This window comes from Acinonyx jubatus, chromosome B1, assembly GCF_027475565.1.
Source record: "Acinonyx jubatus isolate Ajub_Pintada_27869175 chromosome B1, VMU_Ajub_asm_v1.0, whole genome shotgun sequence".
Classification (NCBI taxonomy): domain Eukaryota; kingdom Metazoa; phylum Chordata; class Mammalia; order Carnivora; family Felidae; genus Acinonyx; species Acinonyx jubatus.
In genome coordinates, this window is record NC_069382.1 from 83711055 (window position 1) to 83737643 (window position 26589).

A 26589-nucleotide genomic window follows, 5' to 3' on the forward strand; every position below is an offset into this window, starting at 1 on the left:
TCTTCTGTTCAACCTTCTGGATCACCTCATGACGCACTAGTACTCATACACATATACATATATACTTATATGAGGATAAGAAGTAGAATTAAAAGTGGATTTCCATGGCTCATTTAAATTTTAGAGGGCATAATCATTGAGATTTTCATAAAGTACAGAAATTTCTAACCAAATTTTCCGATTTTCCTTCTATAGATTAATAATATAGATTTCCATTTTTCTTTACTGGCTCTAACATTCAACCCATTAAAAAACAAGAGTTGTTAACTCAGAAGTCTGTGAATGAAGGATCATTCATGAATGAAGGTGTATCCATGAACCACCTTAAATTATGCATGATTTTTCTGAGTATACATTTTCTGGGGAGAGAATATACAAAACTTTCATCAGATTCTCAAAGGGATCTATAATTCCCCAAAAAGGAAAAGTTCGGTTTTAGTGCAATCTTTCCTTACATACTCTCATTTTTCTTCTTTATCCCTAGGTTGGCTCTAAGGATGCCTTTACTAAACTATTTATATTTCATTTTCATACATGATACTAATATAATTCAGTATTACATTATTATTTCAATAATCAAGTTACTCTTAAAATACTCAATCTGTAACACAGAACAGTATTTAATTTCCTTGATGAACTTATAGTCAACCCCTATCTTAACAGCATCTAAGAAAAAGGAACATCTGTGCAATAAGGAAAACTATTCCTTACAATAATCTGCACTGAATTCCCTCCCTCCTTCCTATCCTCCTTCCCTCTCACCTGCTTGCCTGCCTGCCTTCCATCCTTCTCCTTCCTTCCTAACTTTTCTCTGTTCCTACATACAGTTTTGGCTTTAATTTGTATGTTCTTCTAGTCACCTGCTCCTATTTGCTCCTCTATTCAGATTTCTTCTTGAATTCTTCAGTCTCTCTTGAATTCATTTTCTGTACAGTATCCTTTCTTCTTCTACACCTGCCTCAACACTCATTCAACCTAAGTCATTATTATCAAACTACCAGCTATATTTCAAAGCAACAAAATATCTCAAGAGATTAGATAACGAAGGCAGAGAAAGATAAAAAATAAATTACATGTGGATATTTGAACAGCTCGCCTGCTTGTTGACTGTATTGCTACTTTGACCCCGAAGACTCATAGCTCCTTACACAGAACAACAAACATAACTGTAGAGGAATCAGCTCTGATTTTTTCTGTTTTCAACCATCACTAGCACATCATTGGCAATCAAATAACTATTAACATATGTGCGTCTTGGTCATTTTTCAAATTAGTAATATTAGCTCCACATAAAAGTGTCTGTAAATCATTTAAAGGTCTATTGGAATCCCTTACTACAGTCTTGAATCAAATCCTACCAACTTATTTCAATGTTAAGTTAAATTAAGTGCCCCCCTGGCAAATGCTGAAAAATCTTGATTTCTTAGGAAAAGAGCAAGAAGCAATGTTACTCATAAAAAGAAAAGAAACATCAGAATAGTGTTCAGCTAACTGAGGCTCAAGTATCTGTGTAATTTACAAGTACCAAGAAAAAAGATGGTTTTTAAAGGTTAAGAACAAAGAATCCATGTGTTCTGAAAAACAATGAATTTTAAAATATTTTATAATTCTTCCAAGTGGAAACAAACTGCATTTATTCTACTTCAATTCCAACTGGAAGTTTGTTTATCGAAGTAGAAAACTGGCAATCTCACTTTTTGTAATTATTATTTTTATATTATGTTACATCTTTGGCAGTTGTACTTACAGGGAATCTTTATACTTATAAAATTTAGATATTACAGAAAATTAAATACTTTTGTAACTGGAAAAAAAAACTGGAGATATCAAAACCCTCCTGTGTCTGTTTTCCCCAAAAATAGCTTTATCCATACAAATCTAGTCATTTTTTCTCAATATTAACAATCGAGCACAGTTTTAGGAATAATTTTTTCACAGTGACAACCATCCAAACTTTGCTACTGGTTACATTTCCCATTCTAGGCACTTTATAGTCTATAAAACACAATTCGAGGAGAGACCCAAACACTAGAATCTTTTAATTTGCATATCCACATCCATATTAATCTTTCAGTTTATTTTCTAGAATAGTTTTGCCATCAATTCTGACTTTAATCACATATTTTGGAATTTCATGTACGTGCCCAAGTGTAACTATTAAAGGAGAAAAAAACAAAAAGAGAGAGTTCATATAGGCTCTGAAAAGTCAGGGCTTTGGATCACTTGTTACAGATGGTGAAGAATAAGTGTGAAGACACTTTATTATCTTATCGAGTTGTATTTCCCAAAATGGAATTAGAGAATCAAGAGAGAAGAGGCAAGAAGATAAAAAGAGTAAGAAAAGAGTGTATATAATTACTTAAGAGGTATCAGAAAGGAGGCCAGGGAGAGAAAGGAAGAAGAAAGATATTAGTAAGCAAAGAAATCATACACACAGAAAATCTTTCCCATGTTTTCATATTGTTGCCAGCACATCAGTAAATACTTCTAGCAGTGTAGCTATTCAAATTCAGAGAAAGTGTGAAACAACTAGGTCAATTATTAGAATTAAATAATATTGGAGGTTCCATGTAATTTCACTTAGAGAAGAAAAAAAAGTTTATTTTCACTTACACGAGATTGATTAATCCAAGTACGCCCATGCCTCTGAAGTCTGTTTTGGGATCATCACCCTGGAAACCAATGTCAGCCCACTGCTTGGAGATTCTAGCCTTCAACTTTTTCGTGGGCATTAGAAGATTCCAAAGCTGTACAAACATGCTTCCATATTACAAATAATAGTGATGTTCTTAATTTACCAAGACATTTTTCTTCTCATAGCTAATATGAGTTAGGTCAAATGCTTTCAATGTTAAATAGCTTTTGTAGACAAATTATAGGTTCAACAAAAACTATACTTAAGAGAACATTACAATTATCCTAAAAAATGCAGCGTACTTACCTTAAAAGACTGATATAAAGAACAGCAGACTTTGAAAAAGTGTCAAGTATACAGATATCTAAAACAGTGAAGTATCTTTATTTACTAAGTAATACATATATACCAGCATTGGTAAACTGCCTCCTTAAGAAAAACACTGTTAGGTACTTGGTCCTTGCCTCAAACACTAAATACTTAAGTAGGCTCCACTCTAATGGTGAGTGATTAGTCCCTAATCAGAAGGGAGACAGGGAGGGAATCATGAAGAAGTAAGACTGCTAGTATTTCAATCCATATGATCATTATTTTACAAATTTTCATAATTTTAAAAGAAAAATATAATATGGTTTGGTTTCAAGTAAATATGTTCCTTAAGACTGAGGATTTAAGAACAGAAATCAAATATTAGCAACAAACTAACCAAAGCAAAATAAAGTTGAAAAAATTTAATCCTTTTCTAAATTCAATACCACAAAAGTCATCAAAGAAAACAGACTTATAAAAATTATTAAAAAGTTTGTGAATATTTGCAGAACAGAAATACCTGCATTTTTTTCCATTTCACTACCATTTCAGGCATTGTTGAGTAAAGGACTCCTAATGAAAGGAGTATCCTGTCACCTAAAATAAAATGTGAAGACTTGTGACTTTAAGACAGGGTCAAGACCCTGGCCCTGAAGTGAATCCAGGCATTACATTAGATTTTACCTGGTCTCTTCTCTTTTTACTAACATATTGGCATCTCTCCATGAGTTTGGCAAGGGGTTTGATGATGGGTGGCTCAGTTGGTTAAGTGTCCAACTCTTGGTTTCGGCTCAGGTCATGGTCTCCCATTTCGTGAGTTTGAGCCCCACATCAGGTTCTGTGCTGACAGTGCAGAGCCTGCTTAGGATTCTCTCTCTCCCTCTCTTTCTGCCCCTCTCCCACTTACTCTCTCTGTCCCTCTCAAAATGAATAAACTTAAAAAAATTAATAAAATAAAGTAAAATAAAATGCACAAATATCAAACTGCTGGGTTCCATCTCTGGTGATTCTGATTTCATAGGGCAAAAGTAGAACCTTCAATTCTAAATATTAAGACACTGGTTAACTCTAGTGAAGGTGGGCCTTAAACTACACTTACAGAAACACGTACCTACTTTACCCACAGAGACTGCTGAGTCTGTGCAATGGCTGGGTGGTTCACTGCCAGCAACTGGCTTTTTACCTTTAAAACTGGGTTTCATGATGAATCACTAAGATAAAAATTCCCTTGACTAAAATGCCTGGATTTACATCTTACCCCTTCTAAAGGGAAGGTATTATGTAAAAAGAGTCAGAAGTTAAGGGAATAATGATTACAATGAGGATATAAACAGAGGGCAAGCCACAGTGAGTGCCCAGCACAATTCTAAAACTTTGTGTTTTTTAAATTTTTTTTCTATAACTTTAAATATACAAATTCAGTCTACACTAACAGCCCTTTGAGATACGTATTTTCATCATCCTCATTTGACAAAATCAAGTTTTATTTTTAATTTTAAAATTAAGTGAAGTATGTATTTATACTCTTTTTGAAAAACAGGGTTTTTTTTTTTTTTAACTTGTCTCTTACTGTTACTTAGATACTACTAATGCCTCTTTCTACAGCATTTTTATGTATAACAAACTCCTAACTCCAAGTACAATGTGCTATTTTCTTTGACTTTAACCATTAAAAATAAAATTGGCCCTAAAGCAAATTACTTTATCTTCTTTGGGCCTTAGAATCCTCATTCCTAAACCTAAAATGAAGATGCTAGACCAGATGATCTGGAAAGCTTATTCCGGGTATACTAATCTCTAATTTTGGCCTCTCACCAGCCTCACGTATTTATACTTTAGAAATAAGAAATAGGAAAATTCAAAGTAAATTTTATTACTTTATTAACTTTTAAATCTGTGGTGGCATTATTTGGCAATTCACATTCCATAAGTCCTAAAATATTGACATAATAATATGAAATGGGACATCTATGTTCACAATTTGAAAGTAAGCTAAAGGGGCGCCTGGGTGGCGCAGTCGGTTAAGCGTCCGACTTCAGCCAGGTCACGATCTCGCAGTCTGTGAGTTCGAGCCCCGCGTTGGGCTCTGGGCTGATGGCTCAGAGCCTGGAGCCTGTTTCCGATTCTGTGTCTCCCTCTCTCTCTGCCCCTCCCCCGTTCATGCTCTGTCTCTCTCTATCCCAAAAATAAATAAAAACGTTGAAAAAAAAATTAAAAAAAAAAAAAAAAGAAAGTAAGCTAAAAAAAATGCCTAACTTAAATGAGCGATTTATACAAAAAGTAGAGGGAACATCTGAAGCTTATGGACTCATACTTATCAGTTAAAAAGATATCTCCCTTAATAAGTTTATCTTTTATTTCAGAATTAAAAACATTAAAATTTATGTGAATATATTTTAAAGAGGCTTATCAGAATATTATAAAAATAGTTAACTCAAAATCTTTTGCCAACAAAAGGGGCAAAGAAATTGGATGACTGTATAAGCCTCTAGAATTTGCACACAGACCTTACTAGCTCAAGCCCAATTTATTTTTCCAGTGTCCAATAACTCCAAATACTGAAAACAAAATTTTACCTTGAGAAGCAGCTTTTCATGTTGGAGGTTATCAGAATCATATGGCCTTTTCCTCACACTCTCTACATCCAAATAGAGCTGTTTATAACCGGATATCTGCAGTAAGCATGCCTTCATGCAGATTTTAAAACTGAAAACGATAAAATTATTATTTTTAAAAATCACATCTTCTTATCACAATAATGTCTTCCGTAGCTTGTCGTTCATATGTCTATTTAGAAAGCATCTCCTCAATTCCTCATCTAGTGAAGTGAAATGGTTGAAATGGATGATCTCTACAAATCCTTCAGCTCCAGTATTTTATAACTAACTGTGCATGTGATCTCCACACCTCACCATACACGTGTATAATAAAAGAGAATACTGTAAAGACAGCATACCTGGCATCCTTCTCAGGGTTAATATTCTTTTCCTTCATTATATCTTCTACACATTTGTCTACTTCACTCTGAACAACAAGTGTTGCTTTCTGCAAAACCTGTTTATGTGAAAGAAAGCTGAATGAGGAAAATCCCTTATAGTTGAAACACAACAGTAAGTTTTGGGGGCATTTAGTCTTTACAATGCATATATTAAAATGCAAAATAAACCAAATTTGCTTCACTAGGGCTAAAATCATACATACATACATACAAACAAATATAAAAGAGAAGCAGCATGATGTATCAGATAAAGGCTTCTTCAACTGGAATCAATAGGTTCTCAACTGGTTAAGTTCTTAGCAAATGAGCTACCACCACAGTGGGTGCATGAAGCAGATATATAATTTTTTTTAAATTACATAACAAAAACATGTATACAAAAATTTTAATGCAGAAGTTAAAAAAAATTGGGGGCATCTGGGTGGATCAGTCGGTTAAGCTTCTGACTTCGGCTCAGGTCATGATCTCACAGCTTGTGAGTTCGAGCCCCACAGTGGGCTCTGTGCTGACAGCTAAGAGTCTGGAGCCTGCTTTGGATTCTGTCTCCCTCTCTCTGCTCCTCCCCTACTCGTTCTCTGACTCTCTCTCAAAAATAAATAAATATTTAAAAAAAAAAAGTTAAAAAACTTGAATGCAGAAGTGCAGAAAGAACTCAAATATTCTTGCAATTACTGACCCCCCAGACATAGCCCATGGTAACATATACTTAGTCTTTTTTCTATGCATATAAAGCAGATTTCTTACATAATATGTCCTATAAATGTCCACTGGATCCTTCTTTCAACAATCAAACAAGTTCAGGTCTTTCTTACCCTTAAAAAGTTTCTTTAACTCTTATCCCTCTGTAAACTACCATCAAAATCCTCTCTGGTATCCCTTATAACTCCAGGCAAAATATTCTCATCATACCTGGAGTTACACCTCTGCATATCCTGGGCCTTTCTTCTGGAATGCTCTTTCCCAATCAATAACATATCAATACTTCCCATTTTTAAGTTAGCTCACATACCAGGTCAAAGAAGCCTTCACTGATTCTATTCAAGTGGAATTAACCTCTCCTCTCTTTGAATCCCCATAATAATTTATCTATAACCTTTCTATGATATATTCTACTTTCTATATTATAGTTATTTTTATATATTAAGTAGAAAATTCTTTGAGGACAGAGATTGTATCTAGTTCATCTTTTCGTATCCTGCATGTAAAAGATAAGTGACAAGTAATTGTTAAATGGAGATATTTAACAGATAAAAACCTGTGGGAAAGCAACTGTTTCAGTAAAAGATAAGTACAGCAATGCATACTATTATTTAAAAGCAAGAAAAGGGAAGAAAAAGAAGACTCCCCAAAGTAAATTAAAAAATGAGAAGGAAAATGATCAAAGACTGACAGTAAAGATACACATATGGTCAACAAGGTCTAGTTGGTCAAATGCTGAGGTAATATGCCTACAGGAAATATCTTAAAACTTAAAACTTAAGCTTAAAACTCAGGACTAATGAAAGGGCTACCTTTACCATGGATAGAAGCCTTTTGCCTCCTAAAACATGACAAACCTAATCAAATATCACCTCCTTTTGTGAAGCCTTCCTTGGCCCTGGAGTTAGCTCCTTCCTTTTATGCTCATACCTCAGTGACAGAGCACTGACTACACCATATTTGTTTACTTTTATTTTATATATTTGCCAACGGGCTTTGTCTCTCTTATTTACTCTTACATTATGAATGAATGAGTGACTGAACTTGCTAAAGCCCTACATAAACTTAGAGTTCATATTAGAAACAATGTCTAGTCTCTTAGCAAATACTTTTTCCTGCAGACTGACTTTTTAAAAAAAAAATTGAGGTATATTACAGATCCAGTGAAAGGAACAGATGTTACTCAATTTGATCAATTTTGACAAATGCACATAACCAAGTATTACACATCCCTATCAAGATGTAGAACATTTCCATAACCCCAGAAAGTTCCCTCATGCCCCTTTCTCAATCAACTGTTCTTTTAAGAAGCAACCACTACCCTGATTTCTATCATCATAACTTTGTAGTGTACACATAAATCAAATCAGAAAGTAGGTACTCTTTTCTGTCTGGCTTCTTTCAATGTTCCTAGGATTCATTCACATTCTTGCTTTTAACAGTAATTTGTTTAACTGTCAAGTAATATTCTATTTTATGAATAGATCTTAATTTGCTTATTCATTCTTGTGATGGGTATTTGCACGGTTTCTAGTTTTAGATGATTCTCAATAAAGTCGCCATAAAGATCCTTTATTATCTTTTTGTAAATACAGGTTTTCATTTCTCTTACACACCTAAGAGTGGAACTGCTAAGACACAGGATATGTTTAACTTTGAAGAAACTGCCAAAACCATTTTCCATAGTAATGGTAGCATTTTATACTCCCATAGGTGCTCACCGACATTTGGTGCTGTCAGCCCATTTCATTTAGGAAATTTCATCATCCTATCCTAGTGTGCATGTAGCGTCCCCTTATTGTGCTTTTAATTTGCATTTCCCTGCTAATAATGTAGAGAACTTTTAGAAGTGCTTTTTGGCCATTTTTATTTATATATACTTTTATAGGTACATATATATGAATATATGTTCCATGTCATGTATATGTACGTATGTATATATATATATATACATGTATATGTGTGTATACACGCATATGCATCTCGCATCTCTTTCCTTTATGAAGTGACTATTCAAGGCTTTTCCCCTTTTTAAAATTGTGTTGTCTTTTTATTAGAGATCTCAAAGTACTTTACTAGATACAAGTCTCTAACCAAATATATGTGCTAACCAAATATCTTCTCAGTATGCTGCTTGCCTACCAATTTTTTTTTTGCCAATTCATTTTTAAAAGATGTCTTTGATAAGCAGTTTTTATTTTGATAAAGCCTAATTTTTCAACTTTTTCTTAAATGGTAGCACTCTATCTTCTCTAACAGAAATCTTTGCTTAACCCATGGTGGTAGATATTCTCCAATATTTTGAGAAGCTTTAAAATTTTAAACACAGGTGTAAAGCACGTATCAAATTAATTTTCACATGTAGGAAATAGGAGTTGAGTCCCGACTTTCCTCAATTTGGATATCCAATTGTTCTAGCACTATTTGTTGCACTTTCCTGTTCTCAGTGAATTGCTCTGGAATCCTTGTTAAAAATGACATGTGGTCTATGGGGCACTTGGGTGTTTGCTGGTTAAGCATCCAACTCTTGATTTGGTCTGAGGTCATGATCTCACCATTGGGAGACAGAGCCTGGTGACAGGCTCCACACTGGGCATGGAGCCTGCTTGGGATTCTCTGCCTCTCCCTCTCCCTCTGTCCTTCCCCTGCTCCTATGCATGTGCACATACACATACTCTTTCCCTCTAAGAAAAAATTACATGTGGTCTATTTCTGGTTTCTCATCTGTTATATTGATCTATTTGCCTAGAAAGTTTTCCATTCAGGTAGCTTAAGTCCTCTAACTTTGTTTTTTTAGATTACTTGGGGTGTACTAGGAACTTTACATTGCTGTATAAACTTTAGAATGAGTTGTCACTTTCTTCAAAAATAGCTTGTTGGGATTTTGACTGGAATTGCACTGAATCCACAGGTCAATTTGGGAATTAACATCTTAACAATATTGAGTTTTCCAATTGATGATTAGAGTAATCTTTGTGCTTTTAACGTCTTAGGAAAACGAGTTTTAGTGCAGTCTTGTGTAGTTTTCATTAAATTTATCGAGTACTTTGTTTCTAAATGCTACTGTAAGTGGTATTGTTTTGTTTTCCAAAAGTTTGTTGCTAACTTATAGAAACACAGTGTCCTGAGACATTGCTAAATTCATTTATTAATAATGCTAGTAGTTTTTGTAGATTTCTTAGGGTTCTTTGCACTCACAAACTCTTCCACCTGTTAATAATGACAGTTTTCTTTCTTTCTCTTTAATCATATGTTTTAGATTTCTTTTCCTTACTGGACTACCTAGGACCTCCTCCACAATACTGAATAAAATCAGAGAGTAACTATCCTGGGCTTTTTCCCCATTTGATGTGGGAGCATTCAATATTCCAGTACTATGTATCATGTTAGTTGCATGTTTTTCACAGATGGCCTTTATTAGGATGAAGAATCTCCTATTCCTAGTTAGTTTAGCTTTCTAATCAAAAATGGGTATTGAGTTCTGTCAAAATAGTTTAGTATCTATTGAAATGATCTTATTTTTCTCATTTATTTTGTTAATGTGGTGAATTATATTCATGGATTTTGAAAACTCAAACATGATGTAATATCCTTTTTATGCATTACCAGGATGAATTTGCTAATGAAGAATTTCTACAGCTGTATTCATGAAGGATATTGATTTGTAATTTTTATTTAGTATACTGTCCTTGTCTGGTTTTAGTATCAGGGTCATACTGGCTTCACAAAATATGTTTCTTCCTACTTGATTTTCTAGGAGTTTATGTAATAGTGGTATTATTTCTTCTTAAATGTTTAATAAGAGTTCACTAGTGAAGGAGAGTTTTTAGTGCAATACTTTTAGATTATAAATTCCATTTGTTAAGTATATGGCTATTTATATTTTTAAATTTCTTTTTGTGTTAGTTTTGATAAATTCTGTTTTTCAAGGACTTTGTCCCTTTCATCTAAGCTACAGAATTTATTGGGATAAATTCATAGCATCCCCTTATACTTTTAATGACTGTAGTTTGATGTCTCCTCTATCATTCCTGATATTGGTAATTTGGGTTTCCTCTCTTTCTTGATCAATGTTCCTAGAGGATTATTAATATTACTAAGAATCAAATCTTTTCAAAGAATTAGTTTTTGAGTGTTATTTCCTCCTTTTGTCTGTTTACCATTTTATTAATTTTTTATCTTTTAATTATATCCTTTCTTTTCCTTACTTTGGGTTTAATTTGCTCTCTTCTGGTTTAAGGCATAAGCATAGATCATTGATTTAAGGCCTTTAAAAGCTGTTTAGGTGCACCCTACATTTTGATATGTTGTGTTTTCATTATCACTGAGTTCAGTTTTGTTTCTTTTTTTTTAATTTCCCTTGTGAGTTCTTTTCTACTTCATGGGTTATCTTCCAGATACTTGGGAATTTTCTAGATGTCATACTTTTCTTACTTCTAAGTTAGTACTATGGGAGACAGAAAACATACTCTGTATAAGTTCAAACCTTTGAAACTTATTGAGACTTAAAGACTCACATATTGATGTGTCTATATAAATATTCCATGTGTACTTGAGAATGTGCATTTTGCATTTGCATTTGTTGACTATAAATGTCATTTAGATCAAGATGATTAAAAGTATTGTTCAAATGGTAAATATCCCTTCTGATTTTTTTTTTGTCTTTTTGTACCATCAAGTATTGAGAGGTATTTCCAGCTACAATTGTTGATTCATCTACTTCTCCCTTTGAGTCAATTTTTCTTCAAGTATTTGGCAGCTTTGTTAATAAGTGCATACACTTAATATGTTGTATTTCTTGATAAATTAACCCTTTTATCAATACAAAAAAGTATTTAGTCACTGGTAATATTCCAAGTTTATATTTTCTGAAACAAAGACACAACAGCTTTTTTATGCTTATTGTTTTCATGGTGTATCCTTTTGTTTTCTATTTGTGTCTTTATGTTTAGAGTATATTTCTTGAAACAATATTCAGTTAATTGGGTCTTACTTTTTTATCCATCTGTCAATCCCTGGCTTATTCTCTACCTTTTTGGTAGGTCTGCTTCCCCATCAAAAACAAAATAGCAGCCTGGATGGAGGATAAATATAAAACATTACAATGTTTTCTAGTTCTTATGTACCCCACCATTTTGAAGGTATATTCCATACTGGAATATATAGTACTCAGAGAATTTCTGAGGTCAGCAATTCTAAAATTTTCTTTTTTAACCTCAAACCATGTAAGCACCCAAAGACTATTTTCCCAATATCATTTACTTTTTACTAAAGAAAAAGCGGGTGACAGTATAAGAACAACAAATATGAATCACTTATATATTTTGTAAGAAAAGATATATATGCTTATACATATGATTTTATTATAAAACATTAAATGAACATTAAAGTAATATAGTCTTTTTTATTATACCTGCCTTGATAGATTACAAATTACATGATTAACACATATTCATAGGCAGCAAATATCAACAGTAAGTTTCACTATGCAAGCAAATTTGGGGAGATTATACATACATTTGTGTTTGTATACACAGTGTGTGAACATTTCGTTTTTGAAACACCATGCCTATGTAGTTATATACTTAAAGGTTGGGTACTTAAAGTCTAGCTTTTGCAATATTAGAGACCAAAAAATATGCAAATACACATCACTATAACAATGACCCACAGGCGACTAAACTGATGCCATAAAACGAATTTATTATTCCACAGCTAGAATGTTATTATTATTATTTAAAAGCTAAGACAGCAGCTGCAATTGAAACAAACGCAGCCAGTTAAAAACACTATTAGATTGACAAAGTGTTCTTTTCCTAAATTTCAAATATTTCAAATACTTGTATATGCATTAGTACAGTGAAGTTTTGTAACATTACCATACATTCCACAGCAGCCATGCTTCCTAGCAGAATACTGAATTAGATTCCTCAAATTCTAATAAAGTTTCCATTTTCATTTATAAATCCCAAAGTTTAATAAATCTTAATATATAATTAATAAGTAGTCCTTAGCCTAAAATACCAGCAAATGAGACTCAATTTTTAACAGTCAAGAAAAGAATTTCCACTATGAAATAGTTCACAACCCAACAGGACCATTCTATCACTGCTTTAGGAAACTGGCCTTAGATTAAAATCACTTTTATCCACAGCAATCATCAGTAATGTTGAGAATTTAAATACCTAAGAAGCTTTCATGAATATTTTAAAGTTCTCAAAATCTTGTAGTGTATATTGGTTTAATCCCATTAATATTACCAATAATTACTATCTGTTGGATACTTATCTTGTACTAGGCATTCTCTTAGACTGCTTTCATATTAATATCTCCTAACCTAAAACAATCACTTGGGCATTCACACCTCCTTTTACAATGAGAAAATAAGTAACTTACACAAAAGTCAAACAACTAGCAAGTGATAAAATCAGGATTTGAACTCAGACTTTTCTCATGTACATAAAAAAGTAGATCAGGTTAGTAGAAATATCACAAAATCAGAATTTGATTTTACCCTACAAAGTAATTGGAAATATGTGAGATGCAATACATACCAGAAATGGTATGTTTAAATTGATGAGGCTTCCTCCATTTGTTTATTGACAAGTTTATTTTAGATTTCAAACTTCAAGAAAACAAAGCTTCTGTGATATATAATTCAGTAACTACATTTGTTCACCACCCATCCTTTTTTTTAGTATGCCCTACATAACACTATTAGCAATCTATACTTTTTAATAATAAAACTGTAACAATACAAATGTTTATTTTTCAAAAGGACTTTTCAGAGTCAGTATATCAGATAAAAAAATAATAAACATTGTACTGCTCTTTAACTCATCACCCCTACCTTAAAGTTCCCAAACACTTCAGCCTCTATTCATCTATACTTTCACAAACTGCCTATTCATAAGTATATTCAACACCGGTTTTTATTTCTTTTGTATATTGCAAAGACCCTGGTGGAATGTTGAATATATGGCACTGCTCAAATCTTTGGTCAAAGATTCGGCCAAGGCACTAGAGTTCTTAAAAAGTAAAATCTTATGTATGGTCCCACATAAATTTGGCATAATTTTACTACACATAAAATCCCATTAGTAAAATCTGTGACCAAAACTGTTGTTACAGTTATAGTAACAATAGTTACACACGGTGACACTGAGCAGCTAGTTTCAGAATTCCTCTTGAGGTTCTTCCACAATTTTTGATAGTTACTTTGTGAAATTGTATCCTAAGTTTCAATTAATGGAAGGAACCATATGGGTGTATAAGGTAAAAATAAATTTTTAGAACCAACAACTTATTAACTTTTTAGATCCTTACATTCTCATTAAAAAAGACAAAGAATATTAATGTCTCTAGGATTTGGAATAAAAGAGTAGGACTCCAGACTCTTGTTCCCCAATATATATTCATGTACATGAGCTTTTCTTATCTTGACCATTAATAGAAAAAGATGGTAACTAATCAGTAAAACACTTATTTTATAGGTCACTTTCCCGAACATAACTGATATGCTTGCAATATTCAACAATGTCCATTTACTCTCTGGCATGAATTAGTAACTCATATCAATATCACTAGACAACAGTAAGTCGACAGTTTTTGACTCTTTTTTATCCACATTGTACATCATGACCAAGTACAAACATACCCATGGATATCTAAAATATAAACAGATGCACACACACAGATAATGAATATTAAAATTTCATAAAACAGTATTTAACCTTATTATGACCAATGTTTTCTAATTCTATTCTATTCTATTCCTTTTGTTGTTAATGCTGGCTGTGATCTCCTACGGGATTTCAAACAATGATCTAAATGACCCATACTCTACCTTTGTCACACCGAGTAATACATATACATACATATATACGTATATGTATATATATACATATATATAGAAAAAACTGTGAACTACTATAGAAGAGAACAGTATGCAGTAGATTGAATTACTGGTCCCAATTTTTCACTCCCCTATAATTAAATTATATACTCACATGCTTACCATGGCTTTATAGCGAGCATAGTGTATTTCTCTACTCCTTGATTTGGGTTTGGCTATGTAACTTACTTTAGCAAATGAGATGTTAATAGACATGACAGACATGTCTGTGTGGTTGGACAAATAATGACCTACTGCAAGAAGAACATTCTCCAGGTATCTACTGCATTTTCAACCTGGGTTTCATAATGACACAATTGTAACAGATCTGAACTTGGGACCAACTTGAAGAGCCTCTCCAGTTGGCCCACAGACCATGAACAAGAAATAAACAATGTATTATTATATATGCCCCTGAGATTTTATAAGTTTGTTACACAGCAGAAGCTAACTAATGAATAGCATGAGGTATGACTTATTTTAGATCAAAAGACACATGATACAGTTTTTTATAACTATCCAAAATCGTTTGCTTTATCTCTCACGTAAGAATCTATCCCAAAAACACAGTTTATGAGGTTTTTCTCTTGAGAACTTGCTTTTTCAAAGGCTATCAAGTTTTGAGGCAAAATAAACAAGCAAAACCTCAGATAAAGACAAATTATTCAAATACCTTCTTTGTGCACAAGTAGCACACTAACATAAAGAAAATGTTTCAAAAATAAAATATTACCTCTCTTTTTGAAAGAAAGAGAGAGTATGAGAGCAAGGGAGGGGCAGAGGGAGAGGGAGAGAGAGAATCTTAAGTAGGGTCCAGGTCAACGAGGAGCCCCACAGGGGGCTCGATCGCACAACTGTGAGACATTACTTTTAAAAAAGTGGGAAATTTCATGCAATACTCTTTACAGCAAAGACTTGTAGAACATAAAAAAATAATTAATTCAAAAACTGAGGTATTATTTTAAAGAAAAAGTTTTCTAAAATTACCAGCTTGAGATAATCCTACCTTATTCTTGGAGTAGGTCAAGGAATTTTCTGAAATAAAGAAAAAAAAAAAGAATGTTACCACTTAAATGCTGTTTGTGAATCACTTTATAAAAAATAGTATAAATATCAAGCCAGCAATAAGTTAATAGTTTAGAAGATGTAATTTCCACATGAATAACACAGGAAAAATTTTAAAAAATTATCCTTATAGATAACTAGATATGATTCCAAGACTCTCAACCCAACACAACACACCAGAGCCAAAGAGGTGGGACTGTCCTAATTTCCCCAGGATCATCTGTTTCTATGCAAACTGCCAAGTGTCTACTAACCACTGCAATTCATTCATGGCTGCCTCACAATAGCTTGGGTCCCAGAAACTCATCTAAATACTATATAAGTAAAGTGCTCTCTACATTTTTTTTTCATTTGTTAGCCTTACGGAGTAGGCATTTAGATTTGAGGAACTAGCAAGTGAATCATACAACAATGAAGGGGCAAAAATAAGAGATTATTTGGCTAACTATCTTCTAACAGACAAATAAAAAAAATAGCTTTTCCATTCTTGTCTTTTATTTTAAGAATGACCAGAACATTTTTACTAGACTATTTAACATTTTTTTTCTGGTACATGTACTAACAGTCTCTTTATTCTCAGCAATTTGAAAAATTCAAGACAAATAGTTTTGCTACAAATTAATGCCTTAACATGTTCTTCCCCCATACTACAGAACATAAACCACTACTGTTAAGATTTCTCATCAAGAAGTACTTTGTTCTTCTTAGAGCAGCCAAAAGGGCAAATCAAAAGAGCAGGCAGTAATTGAAGTCAGCCACAAAATTGTGAAAAAACTAGGGAAGTAATTAAACTTCAATCATCCAGCTGCCCTGAGGCTTACTCACTCCCTCCTTACATCTCTCAGTCTTCCCAAGTTGCCTTGGATACCAACACCCACCCCCCCAGATCTCACAGGGGTGAATTTCTTCCTTGAAGCACGCTGTTCAACACAAAGGAGGATTTGGTTAAGTCATGATTTTCCCTTTAACACAGTGAACATGAACTGTAACCAATTCCTGATCTCCCTTACTCTGGTCAAAGAGTGATGACCTCAACCAAATTTCTCACTCCTCTGTGTTCTAATTTAAAGCAATAATTTCAATTAAGCACTGAAAGCTGATGAATTTTAGAAGGTAACAGAGCACCACTGTTCAACAGAAATATAATGCAAGGCAAAATGTGAGCCACATGTGTACTTTAAAAATTTTCTAGTAGCCACATTAGAATAAAACACACACAATTTTATATATTTTAACCCAATATATCCAAAACATTATCATTTCAACATATATTAATGAGGTTTTTCCACATTCCTTTTTCATGTAAAGTCTTTGAAACCCAGTGTATATTTCTGCACATCTTAATTCAGACTAATCACATTTTAAGTACTCAATAACCACACGTGGCTGCTGGCTACAACACTGGACAGTGCAGACTTTGAGTGCAATAATCTCTACCAGGGATCACTAGATACCTGTTACTGTTCTTTCATGAATTACATAAGACATTAAAAGACTGATGAAAGATGATGAATATAAAAGTGGATCCAGATTCAGACACCCAGTCTTCCCCACCAGTTAAGTAAAAATTTCAAAGGGCATAGAAATACAGAAATTTTTCTCTGGAAAATAGGTTGCAACTATAATCTAAGGTATAACTGATGAATTTCACGAGCCAAGATCATTCTTTGCACAGATGTGGCATTAAATAATAATGTTTCTTTTCCTATAAAATCATAATATAGTTTTAGAGCAGAAATCATTCAAAGCTAGATTTCAAAGATTAAAAACTAAGTTTCTTGATCAGGATACACAATGAGTGCAACTGCCACTATGAATACTGAGACAAAATATTCACTCAGAGTTACTTAATCACCCTTTTTCAAATAACATTACCTATCCTGTGTGTCCTTTGTGCACCTACATAGGTATCAAAAATTCGCTGCAATTCACACTTTCCGGTCATCTGCCGTAAGAGCCATTTCATCCAAAATCGAAAAAAGTGCCCATAGAAGAACTCCCACAAAGAAATAAACATTTTTTTTCCTGGAGAAGGAAATGTATGACAGATTTAATGACCTTGAATTAGATTTTAAAATGGAAAAAAAAATTACAGTTTATCCAACTCATCAAATCCCAAGTTATACCTATCATGCTTTTCCACTGGGTCTACTTTGTAGCAGTTATTTAGGCATGTAAGAAAACAAAGACAGAAGTAATAAATACCATTTAGATCAATTAAATGACGGATGGTCAAATGGCCAATTTACCACTTTTTAGGAATTAACTGTAAAAATCAAACTACTTACTTAGATTCAAGTTCTCAGTTCCCTATGTTCTCATCTTTGAAAATGAGGCTCAACAGTTCAAGAACAAAAGGGGCCCAACTTAGCAACAATTATATCAAATATGCCTTATATCAGAATCGTTTGTAAAAGGAAGAGTTCTTTTAACCCCTATGTATAATTCCAGTTACATCTGTCCCACAGTCAAGGAGATTCCAGCAAAAAAAAAAAAAAAAAAAAAAAACCCACTACATATGGCTTACAAATTGAAGTATATAAGTTGAACACAAAGTAGATCGCACCCTGGCTAATAATTGTTGATTTTCCATTCAACAGGAGAAGGGCAGAAACACTAAGAAAAGTAACAAACTACACCCTCAACAGAAATGAATATGCCATTAGAAAAATCTTGAGCTTCTAAATGAAGCGGGGTGGGGGGAATACAAGTGAGGAGTTACTTTAAAATAAAAACGCTTATCTTCTTCCTGTCTTCAACATTCCCTAGATACACCATCTCTAGACTACGGTCTGAGGGGGCTGTCAAATTTGAAATCCCCGCAGGCCAGTGCAGAAGCAGCACCCATCATCAGAGATCGGCTGAACTGTTACTCTAAAATGACTCTATCTAGTCCGCGCTCAATAGGACAAAAGAAACAAGAACTGCCAAGCGCAGGGAACACAAGCTTCGAGGCGCCTGAGCTCCCCAGACCTCGGGGAGTGGCTGCGCGGAGCCCCCCCTTCCGGAGCCTGGCCGAGCCCAGGTCGCGCGCTGGCCGCGAGTGGGAAGGTACGGCTCGCACAAAGCCCCGCCGGCCTGGACGCCCCACGGTTTTCGTTAGGACACCGAGGGTCTCAACTAGCCCGCGCGCCCTCAGCGCAGCCGCACCGAAGCAGCACGGGGCGAGAGGAAAAGAAACAGCAGCCACCTCACAGGAGCGGAAGAACTAGGGGGAAAGCTGGAGCTGCCTCGATTTCCCCAACTGCAAACAGCCGGCAACGGAAACGACGCTACCCGCGGAGCGCTCCCTGCAAGCACCGCGACCCGGAAGTGGGGGAGCGAGGCCGCGAGAACGCCTTTCCCGGGACCCTGCCCGCCCCCGCCCCTCCGGCCACTACGATTGGCCCGAGCTCCACCAATTGCTAACGCTGAATAGCCGGCGTGCGTGCTCTTGTTCGCCGGACTCCCAACGGTTTCCCTGGCAACGGCTACCTGGAGGCTAACCCGGCGCCAAAGGTTGGTCTCAAAGTGCAGCTCTGGAGGTTTTTCTCGCCTTAAACCTAGGGCATTTCCGCTGATTGAAACTGTACTACCCCTAGACTCCAAGCACGGAAGCAACAGCGTACTTTTGGTAACTTTCAGAGCACCAAGGTTACAAAAGCGCTTTCACCTACGTGTAATCTTAATCTTGCGAAGAGATTATTAATAGTCCTACTTTATAGAAGAGGAAACAGGATTTTCGTTTAATGACTTGCCCATGGCTAATGCATGGCAAAAAAGGAGAGCTCTGTATGTTGAGAAAAGGAATTTGAACTTTGTCCTAAACCTGAGTTTCTGTAGGAGGAATATTCCAGGCACTAGAAATGCAAGTGCAAAGGCCCTGAGCCAGGAGCATACTTCATACATTTGAGGAATAGCAAGAAGGCCAGTGTGGCCAGAGGAGAAAGGACAAGGGGAGAGTAGAATATAAGTTCAAAGGACAACTTCCATTAAGAAATGACTTACCCCGACCTACCCACAACTCCTAATCCCTCAACCCCTTTTCTCAAAAGCAGCCAGTTTTTTGTTTATACCTCCAGGAATGTTTTACGCAAGTGATATTTGTATAGTCCCTGCAGCCCCTTGTTAACACAAATTGAAGCAGCAATACACACTTTTCCACACTTAAATCAACATATTTTTTAAAAAGTACTAAATTGTAGAAAATTAGACACGTGAAGGTTGAGCCATCATCCCTGCTCTGTAAAAGCAACCAACAATCAATTTGGTAATGAAATTTGACCATCTACTATAATAATAAAATCATAGAATCTTTGATTTTTTTTTTAATGAGTTTTTTTTTTAACGTTTATTTTTGAGACAGAGAGAGACAGAGCATGAACGGGGGAGGGTCAGAGAGAGAGGAAGACACAGAATCTGAAACAGGCTCCAGGCTCTGAGCTATCAGCACAGAGCCTGACACGGGGCTTGAACTCACGAACCGTGAGATCATGACCTTAGCCGAAGTCGGTTGCTTAGCCAGCTGAGCCACCCAGGCGCCCCTAGAATCTTTGATCTTGAAGGGAACTTAGAGATCATCTCAGTGAACACTTCTTATTGTACGTAAAAAAGATTCAGAAAGGCAAAGTACACAGCCAATTTGGCAAGAAATAGAAACAAATTTCTACTTCAAGGGTCTTCCAATTATTACACAAGACCTTTATATGATTTAAAGTGAAATAATCCTGTGGTGCAATTATATATAATCTTTTTACCTTTTAAATTTGCTATGCTGAGAGTCGGGAGTACAGAGGAACTCTCGCCTTGTCTCCACGCTGCCCATGGCCGACTTCTGTCCATGTTTTTCTCTAACAGAAAGTAATGGTAACCTGTTTGGTTAGAACCTGAAAAGTCGATCGAACTGCATTTATTGGAAGCAAGGTCATTGTACATTAAAATGTCATGTGCATATGATTGCCTCTCCTCTTTTCCACTAATTCATTTGCATATAACAGGCAGATACATGAAGCCTTTCTTGTCTCTCGGGGAAGATTGGCCTTCTCTCTCTCTTATTCTCTTTGGTTTTCTGGCTAAATGGTATTTAAGTCCTGAGATTAGAATTCTGGCTTTAAGGAGAAGGTGGAACCTACTTAGGTCTCTGAACTAACCTGTGTGCTCTACCTGGCCCTATCAAATCACCTACATGGAAAACAAAGGCCTCAGTGTAATGATGTTTGGTTATATCTTTGAGTAGTACTGAGGAATCCCTGTTTTCTTGGATTCTCAGACTAAACAATTAAGCACTATTAATTTTAGAAATTGCATGGGGCACCTGGATGGCTCAGTCAGTTCAGTGGCTGACTTCAGCTCAGGTCATGAACTCACGGCTCATGAGTTCCAGCACCGTGTAGGGCTCTGTGCTGGCAGCTCAGAGCCTGGAGCCTGCTTCGGATTCTGTGTCTCCATCTCTTTACCCCTCCCCAGCTCATGCTCCATCTCGGTCTCTCTCTCTCTTCTCAAAAGTAAATAAACATAAAAAAATTTTACAAATTGCTTAATGGACATGTTGTTTGGCGTGACTGTTAATCAACAACTTGTTGCAGTGTTCAGTATTTGATTCATAAAGGACTCAAGTTAAATATCCCCTTTTGGTATTTAATATCAAATTAAATACCCCCTTTTGGAGTATGTGAGGTCTGTAATACAGCAAATTTATAGTGAGAAGGAAAATTATTTATTCCTTTCACTAACAGTGAGATGGATTATCTCTGTGGAAGCATTAAAAATGTTAAGGTTTTATGATTTGTGTTGTACTTCCCTAAAAGTATTTTTTTCTAAAACTATTTTAAATGCTATTTTAGACACTGTAATGAGGGGAAACACCTCACATGTATATGGTTTACCATCGGATTCTTTTAGTGGGAGAACAAGGAAATACACAGAATGCCAAAGCAGATTGTTTCCCCTAGCTACCGGTAATGAGCTTTACCAATGAAAAGAAAGTTTAAACTTTTCACAAGTAAGCTAATGCACTGGAGTGAAAATGGTAACCAGAACAAAGGAAATAAACATTTAATCAGGTCAAATGATTTGTGTGATTGTTTTTAAAAAGAAGAGAGGGTGAGAGGGAATAGAGAAGCAGGAAATTGGAATAGAGAAGCAGGAAACGATGTACAAGGGGTTCATTAGCACATTTGGTGGTAATAGTTGAGATGAGGGAAATCTACTCCAGCCCTGCATCCACCTCACCTAAGTTAACCTATCAGATCAGCTCCAATGATCCCAGCCTGGAAGAGTTTAAAGCTAATGATGCTAAAGAGAAATAGGGAAGAAAGGTGTGTTTAACACAGGGTGGTGATTTTAATTCATCTATTAACGTTGTGGGAGAAAAATGACAATTAACTTGAGGGTCAAGAAATCTTCATTTGGGCCCTGGTAGCAGGTCTGAGATTGCTTGATATTGTTAATGTCGAGTGGCAGAGGATAGTGGAATACTTTTGGGGGATTATTGAATGATGGTGTGATATGTAGCACATTGCCTACAGGGCATTGGAAAGACAAGTGGAGCATATGAAAATGTTGGGGTAGGTAACACCAGAATCACCATGAAGCCAAAGATGAAGAAATAAGAAAGGAAGAACTATCTAGTTCTTGACTTTACCTGAATATATAATTAGAATCGACGTGATGATGGTCCTTGTCACTACCAGCTTAAAGCCAAAAGGTTTTAAGAGCCAGAGAAGTCTGCCTCCATGTAATTTTAATTGGACACGCAAAATGAAAGCCCTGAGAATTGCCCAAACCTTCCTTTGTAGTAAATATTGGGCAGTGTCAGATTCTGAACGACACAGAAAATCTCCCCTTTCAGTAACTAAAGGAGAGCAGAAGACCTAATCTCCACTAATGCTTTGTATTAATCTTCTGCGACCCAGGACCAAAAAAGAAGGCTCTGGAAAACAACATGTTAACTATTACGATTTCAACAAGGTAGTCTCCATGATCTAAACAAGCGTCTGGGGGTGCCTGGGTGGCTCAGTTGGTTAAGCATCTGATTCTTGATTTTGGCTCCAGTCAGGATCTTATTTATGGTTGTGGGATTGAGACCCATGTTGAGCTCGATGCTGACTGCACAGAGTATAATCTCTCTTCTTCTCTTTCTGCCCCTCCCTCTCTAAATAAATAAATAAATAAATAAATAAATAAATAACAAAAACAAACGTCTGTTGTGCCAGACATTGTAAAAACTGTGAGAGGTTCAACAGGCTAACTGGGACTGAGATTTTTTTTGTGATCATTTCAGCTGGTTCTGTCTTCTTGATCCCACTCTCAGAAATCAAGCACAGTTTGCTTGTCCATGAAAAGGAATGTAGTATCTGTTGAGAGTCCTTCCCCAAGACATCTGACCTCTCCAATTCACTGCCACAATTGATGAGATTGGATGTAGACATGATCACCATCAAAATGAAGTTAATTTATTGCAGTGATGATATTATGATCATTCCCCCCTTGGAGGAAGGAACTCAGAAGATCTGAGATAAGTAGAGGCAGATATGACTACCCAAATGGTTCATTAACTCAGGTAAAATTCAGCACTTACCACAATCAGTTAAATTTATCAACATAACTTTTGGTTGCCAGAGGTATTCCACGAACAATAAATAAATAACTCTCCCTCCAGGACTCCGCCAATTAAAAAAGGCACAATACCTTTATGAACTTTTTGGCAAGCTATGAAAAATATATAATGGGCAGTGGCCTAAGTATGCTTTGAGACCCTACGATTCTAATACATTCACGGGTAATTTTAGAAGTTTCTGATGCCAGAATACAAGCAAATTGGAAGCTTTGAATAAGATGTAGATAATACTGCCGCCTTGTGGCGACCACTGGGATATTTTTACTCAAAAAGTTCCTAATGATGGCGCTAGAGAGCCATTTTGCCAGCATAATGTTGGGCTCTAATGAAAACAAACCCCACAACTTGAGCAAATGAAGATCTGAACTACCTATGATATTGCATGGGTAATAACAGTGAAAAAAAGGAGGTTGTGATAAATACGAGGCTGCACAACAAAGTTCTCAAATAAAATGGACTTCGTGTCCTCAGAGGGACCTCTGAGAAGTTACAACACACCCATGACCCAGTAGCATCTGGCATTAGGACTAATTCACAGTTCACTTCTCTTGCTGAAGCATCTGAATCTCATGACTCCCCTTTCAACAAAATAAAACAAGTTTCTTAAAAATGAACAAACAAAAACGAAGATAAGTTTCTTGGTTTATCCATGAGAAGTCCTGTGGCATAGAAACTGCCATATAAAAGTCAGCTACTATTTGCTCTATGGAGTAAAAACCCAGTGAAATAATGCCAAGGTAAGTTCATGCAAGGGGCCAAGTTGAGGGCAGTATATATGGCAGTGCAGGAAGAACTTAGGTTTTTAACCTTAGGGCAATGTGTGCACATTTAAATGGTCATAAGCCAGTAACCAAATGAGAATCTTGGTGCATGAACATGAAGAATACTCCTATTGTAGGTGATGCAATTGTGGAAGACCCTATGGGGCCTCAATTATAGTGGATCATAAGAATGGAGTTAGTGAAGGGCGCCTGGGTGGCTCAGTCAGTTGAGCGTCCAACTTTGGCTCAGATTATGATCTCGGTTTGTGAGTTCAAGCCCCACATCGGGCTTGCTGCTCTCAGCACAGAGCTGGCTTCGGATCCTCTGTCTCCCTCTCTCTCTACCTGTCCCCCTGCTCGTGCTTTCTCTGACTCAAAAATAAATAAACATAAAAAAAAAAAGAGAGAATGGAGTTGTTCAGGAGGAGGATGAAATGTCAAGCTGATGCCCTGCCATTTTCTAGAAGTAGTCACGTAATTTAAGTGGGTACAGTGAGCCAAAGCCATGCAATAGTGTGTGGAATAATGATGTATTCCACTTGTGTTTTACCTGTGCCACTAATGTGGTAAGAGACTATTGAATGCTAATAACAACAGCAACCAAATTAGCCATTTAAAGATGGCATTCAGAAAAATCTCCTGGGCAAAAGAATCCAAGCATAAAAGCCAATGAACTATATAAGATTACTATTTGCAGTCCCTACAGGATCCAAATGAGTTTGACATTTATTCTATCTTGGACTAAAGCCCAAACAAACACTGTCAAGTGCTATTTGGTTCCCTATAATACCTCTCTCTGTGTGGGCTGTGTCAATAGGATGACGCAGGGAGCACCAAATGTGGGGCACTCTGATCCGGTGAAGGCTGGTGGCACGGGTGGTGAAACAATTCACCTAAGGCCGAATAAAAGAGATAAAAGTTTATTGAATACACTGCCAGGGAGCAGTGGGCAGGACAGCAAAGGAGAGACTGTGACCAGGTGGTGGTGAGGGCCCACAGTTCTAGGGCAGAGTGAGAGAGTATGGGGACATATGGAATTGTCCCTTTTTTGCTAATCATAAGAAGGGTGCCTGGTTGTAAGTGGACAGTTAGGGCCTTTGGCTATTTCGAGGTGGGTCGCTTAATGAGCCTATTTGCATCCAGCTGTGTGGTTGCTGTGGGCCCTTTTGCCTTGCTCTAAACTCTGGACCAAAGAATGCATTCTACATTCCGGTGTGCAGAAGTAGGCCCCCCAAATCCCAACATGATACGGACACATCAAATTCTTTGCTACCTGTAAAGTAATTGTTAAATCGATGCTAGAACTGGTCATTGAAACATTATTGAAAATACGATGTAAAGATATGGAGGGCTGGCTGGATCAGTTAGGTGAAATGTGTTTTCTCCAAATAGAGGGGTAGTAAAGGAGGAATGGCTTTTTTGAGTGCTGGAGATGGGTACAATTCTGGCCATCAATTCCAGTGTATAGGTTTTTTTTTCCCCCCCACACCTCCGAGTAATGCTCAGACACCAGCTGGGTAACCCACAGTTCCGTTCAATTCGGACACTATCTACCTGGAGATAGTGTCAGATCCTATAGGGCTCAGTCCTACAATACTTCTCATCCATCCACTACTGCAGATACCGCTTGAAACTTGTCACCTGTGCTTCTGACTTACTCTCATAGATCGGAGGTTCCAAAGACCCCCTCCATAGGTTGGGTTAATTTGCTTGAGCAGCTCACAGCACTCAGAGAAACATTTTACTTACTGGTTTATTATAAGGGAATATAACTCAGGAACAGTCATATGGAACATAGGGCAGTATATGGAGAAAGAGGCATGAAGCTTCCACGCTCTCTGAGAGCTCCACTTCCCCCTAATCTCCGTGTGTTCCCCAATCCAGAAGCTCTCCAAATCCTATTCACCTAAGGCCGAATAAAAGAGATAAAAGTTTATTGAATACACTGCCAGGGAGCAGTGGGCAGGACAGCAAAGGAGAGACTGTTTGTGACCAGGTGGTGGTGAGGGCCCACAGCCAAAACAAATTGTTTTGTTTCATTTCTTAAGTTTATTTATTTTTAGAGACAGAGTATGCAAGCAGGGGACGGACAGAGAGAGAGGGACAGAGAGAATCCTAGGCAGTCTCTGTGCTGTCAGTGCAGAGCCCCATTCCGGGCTCAAACTCACATCTGTGAGATCTTGACCTGAGCCGAAACCACAAGTTGGAAGCTTAACCAACTGAGCCACCTAGGCTCCCCTCCCCCCATCTTTTGGTTTTTTTATGGAGCCTTTATTACTTTGGCCCCCTTGGTGATTTTTACTCAATCTCCTGCCCCTTTCCCATCCTCAGAGGTCAGGGAGATGGGAACTGAATGTTCTAACACCCCCCACATCCCACCTTACTTAGGTGCTTTCTGAAAGTGACTTCATTAACATAAGAAAAACCACTCTTATCACTCTTCATCTTAGGAAATTCCACTGGTTTTAGGAGCTCTGTGCCATGACCAGCTAAAGACACAATATATATTTCTTATTATAAATCACAATATTGCAATGGGAGTGAAGAGATGGAGGATGGTGCTCTGACTCTCTCTCTCCCACTTTACAAATTTATTTTAGTGGCTCCCATGGGTAAGGGACCACCACTACC

At 36.4% G+C, this 26589-nt stretch overlaps 2 protein-coding genes across 3 annotated transcripts in view; one reads left to right on the top strand and one right to left on the bottom strand.

Annotated features, from left to right (window-relative positions):
* The window catches only part of ELMOD2 (ELMO domain containing 2), a 34254-nt gene extending 15334 nt beyond the window's left edge, over positions 1 to 18920 (bottom strand). Inside the window, exons 1-6 of one of the 2 annotated variants that reach the window (XM_015073618.3) lie at positions 18790 to 18920; positions 17476 to 17623; positions 15542 to 15570; positions 5901 to 5998; positions 5521 to 5650; positions 2614 to 2747 (exon numbers count right to left, since the gene is read on the bottom strand). In XM_015073618.3, the coding sequence (XP_014929104.1) occupies positions 2614 to 2747; positions 5521 to 5650; positions 5901 to 5998; positions 15542 to 15570; positions 17476 to 17617 (533 nt within the window). In that variant the 5' untranslated portion in view covers positions 17618 to 17623; positions 18790 to 18920. Of the gene's footprint in view, positions 1 to 2613; positions 2748 to 5520; positions 5651 to 5900; positions 5999 to 11634; positions 11716 to 15541; positions 15571 to 17475; positions 17624 to 18789 lie in introns of those variants that run through there. The other variant, XM_015073619.3, reaches the window with a different exon arrangement.
* A 107-nt stretch (positions 18921 to 19027) lies between these two features.
* Positions 19028 to 26589, top strand: part of MGAT4D (MGAT4 family member D) — a 72501-nt gene continuing 64939 nt past the window's right edge. Inside the window, exon 1 of the mRNA XM_053216938.1 lies at positions 19028 to 19098. The gene's annotated coding sequence lies outside the window, so the exon portion shown is untranslated. The remainder of the gene's footprint in view (positions 19099 to 26589) is intronic.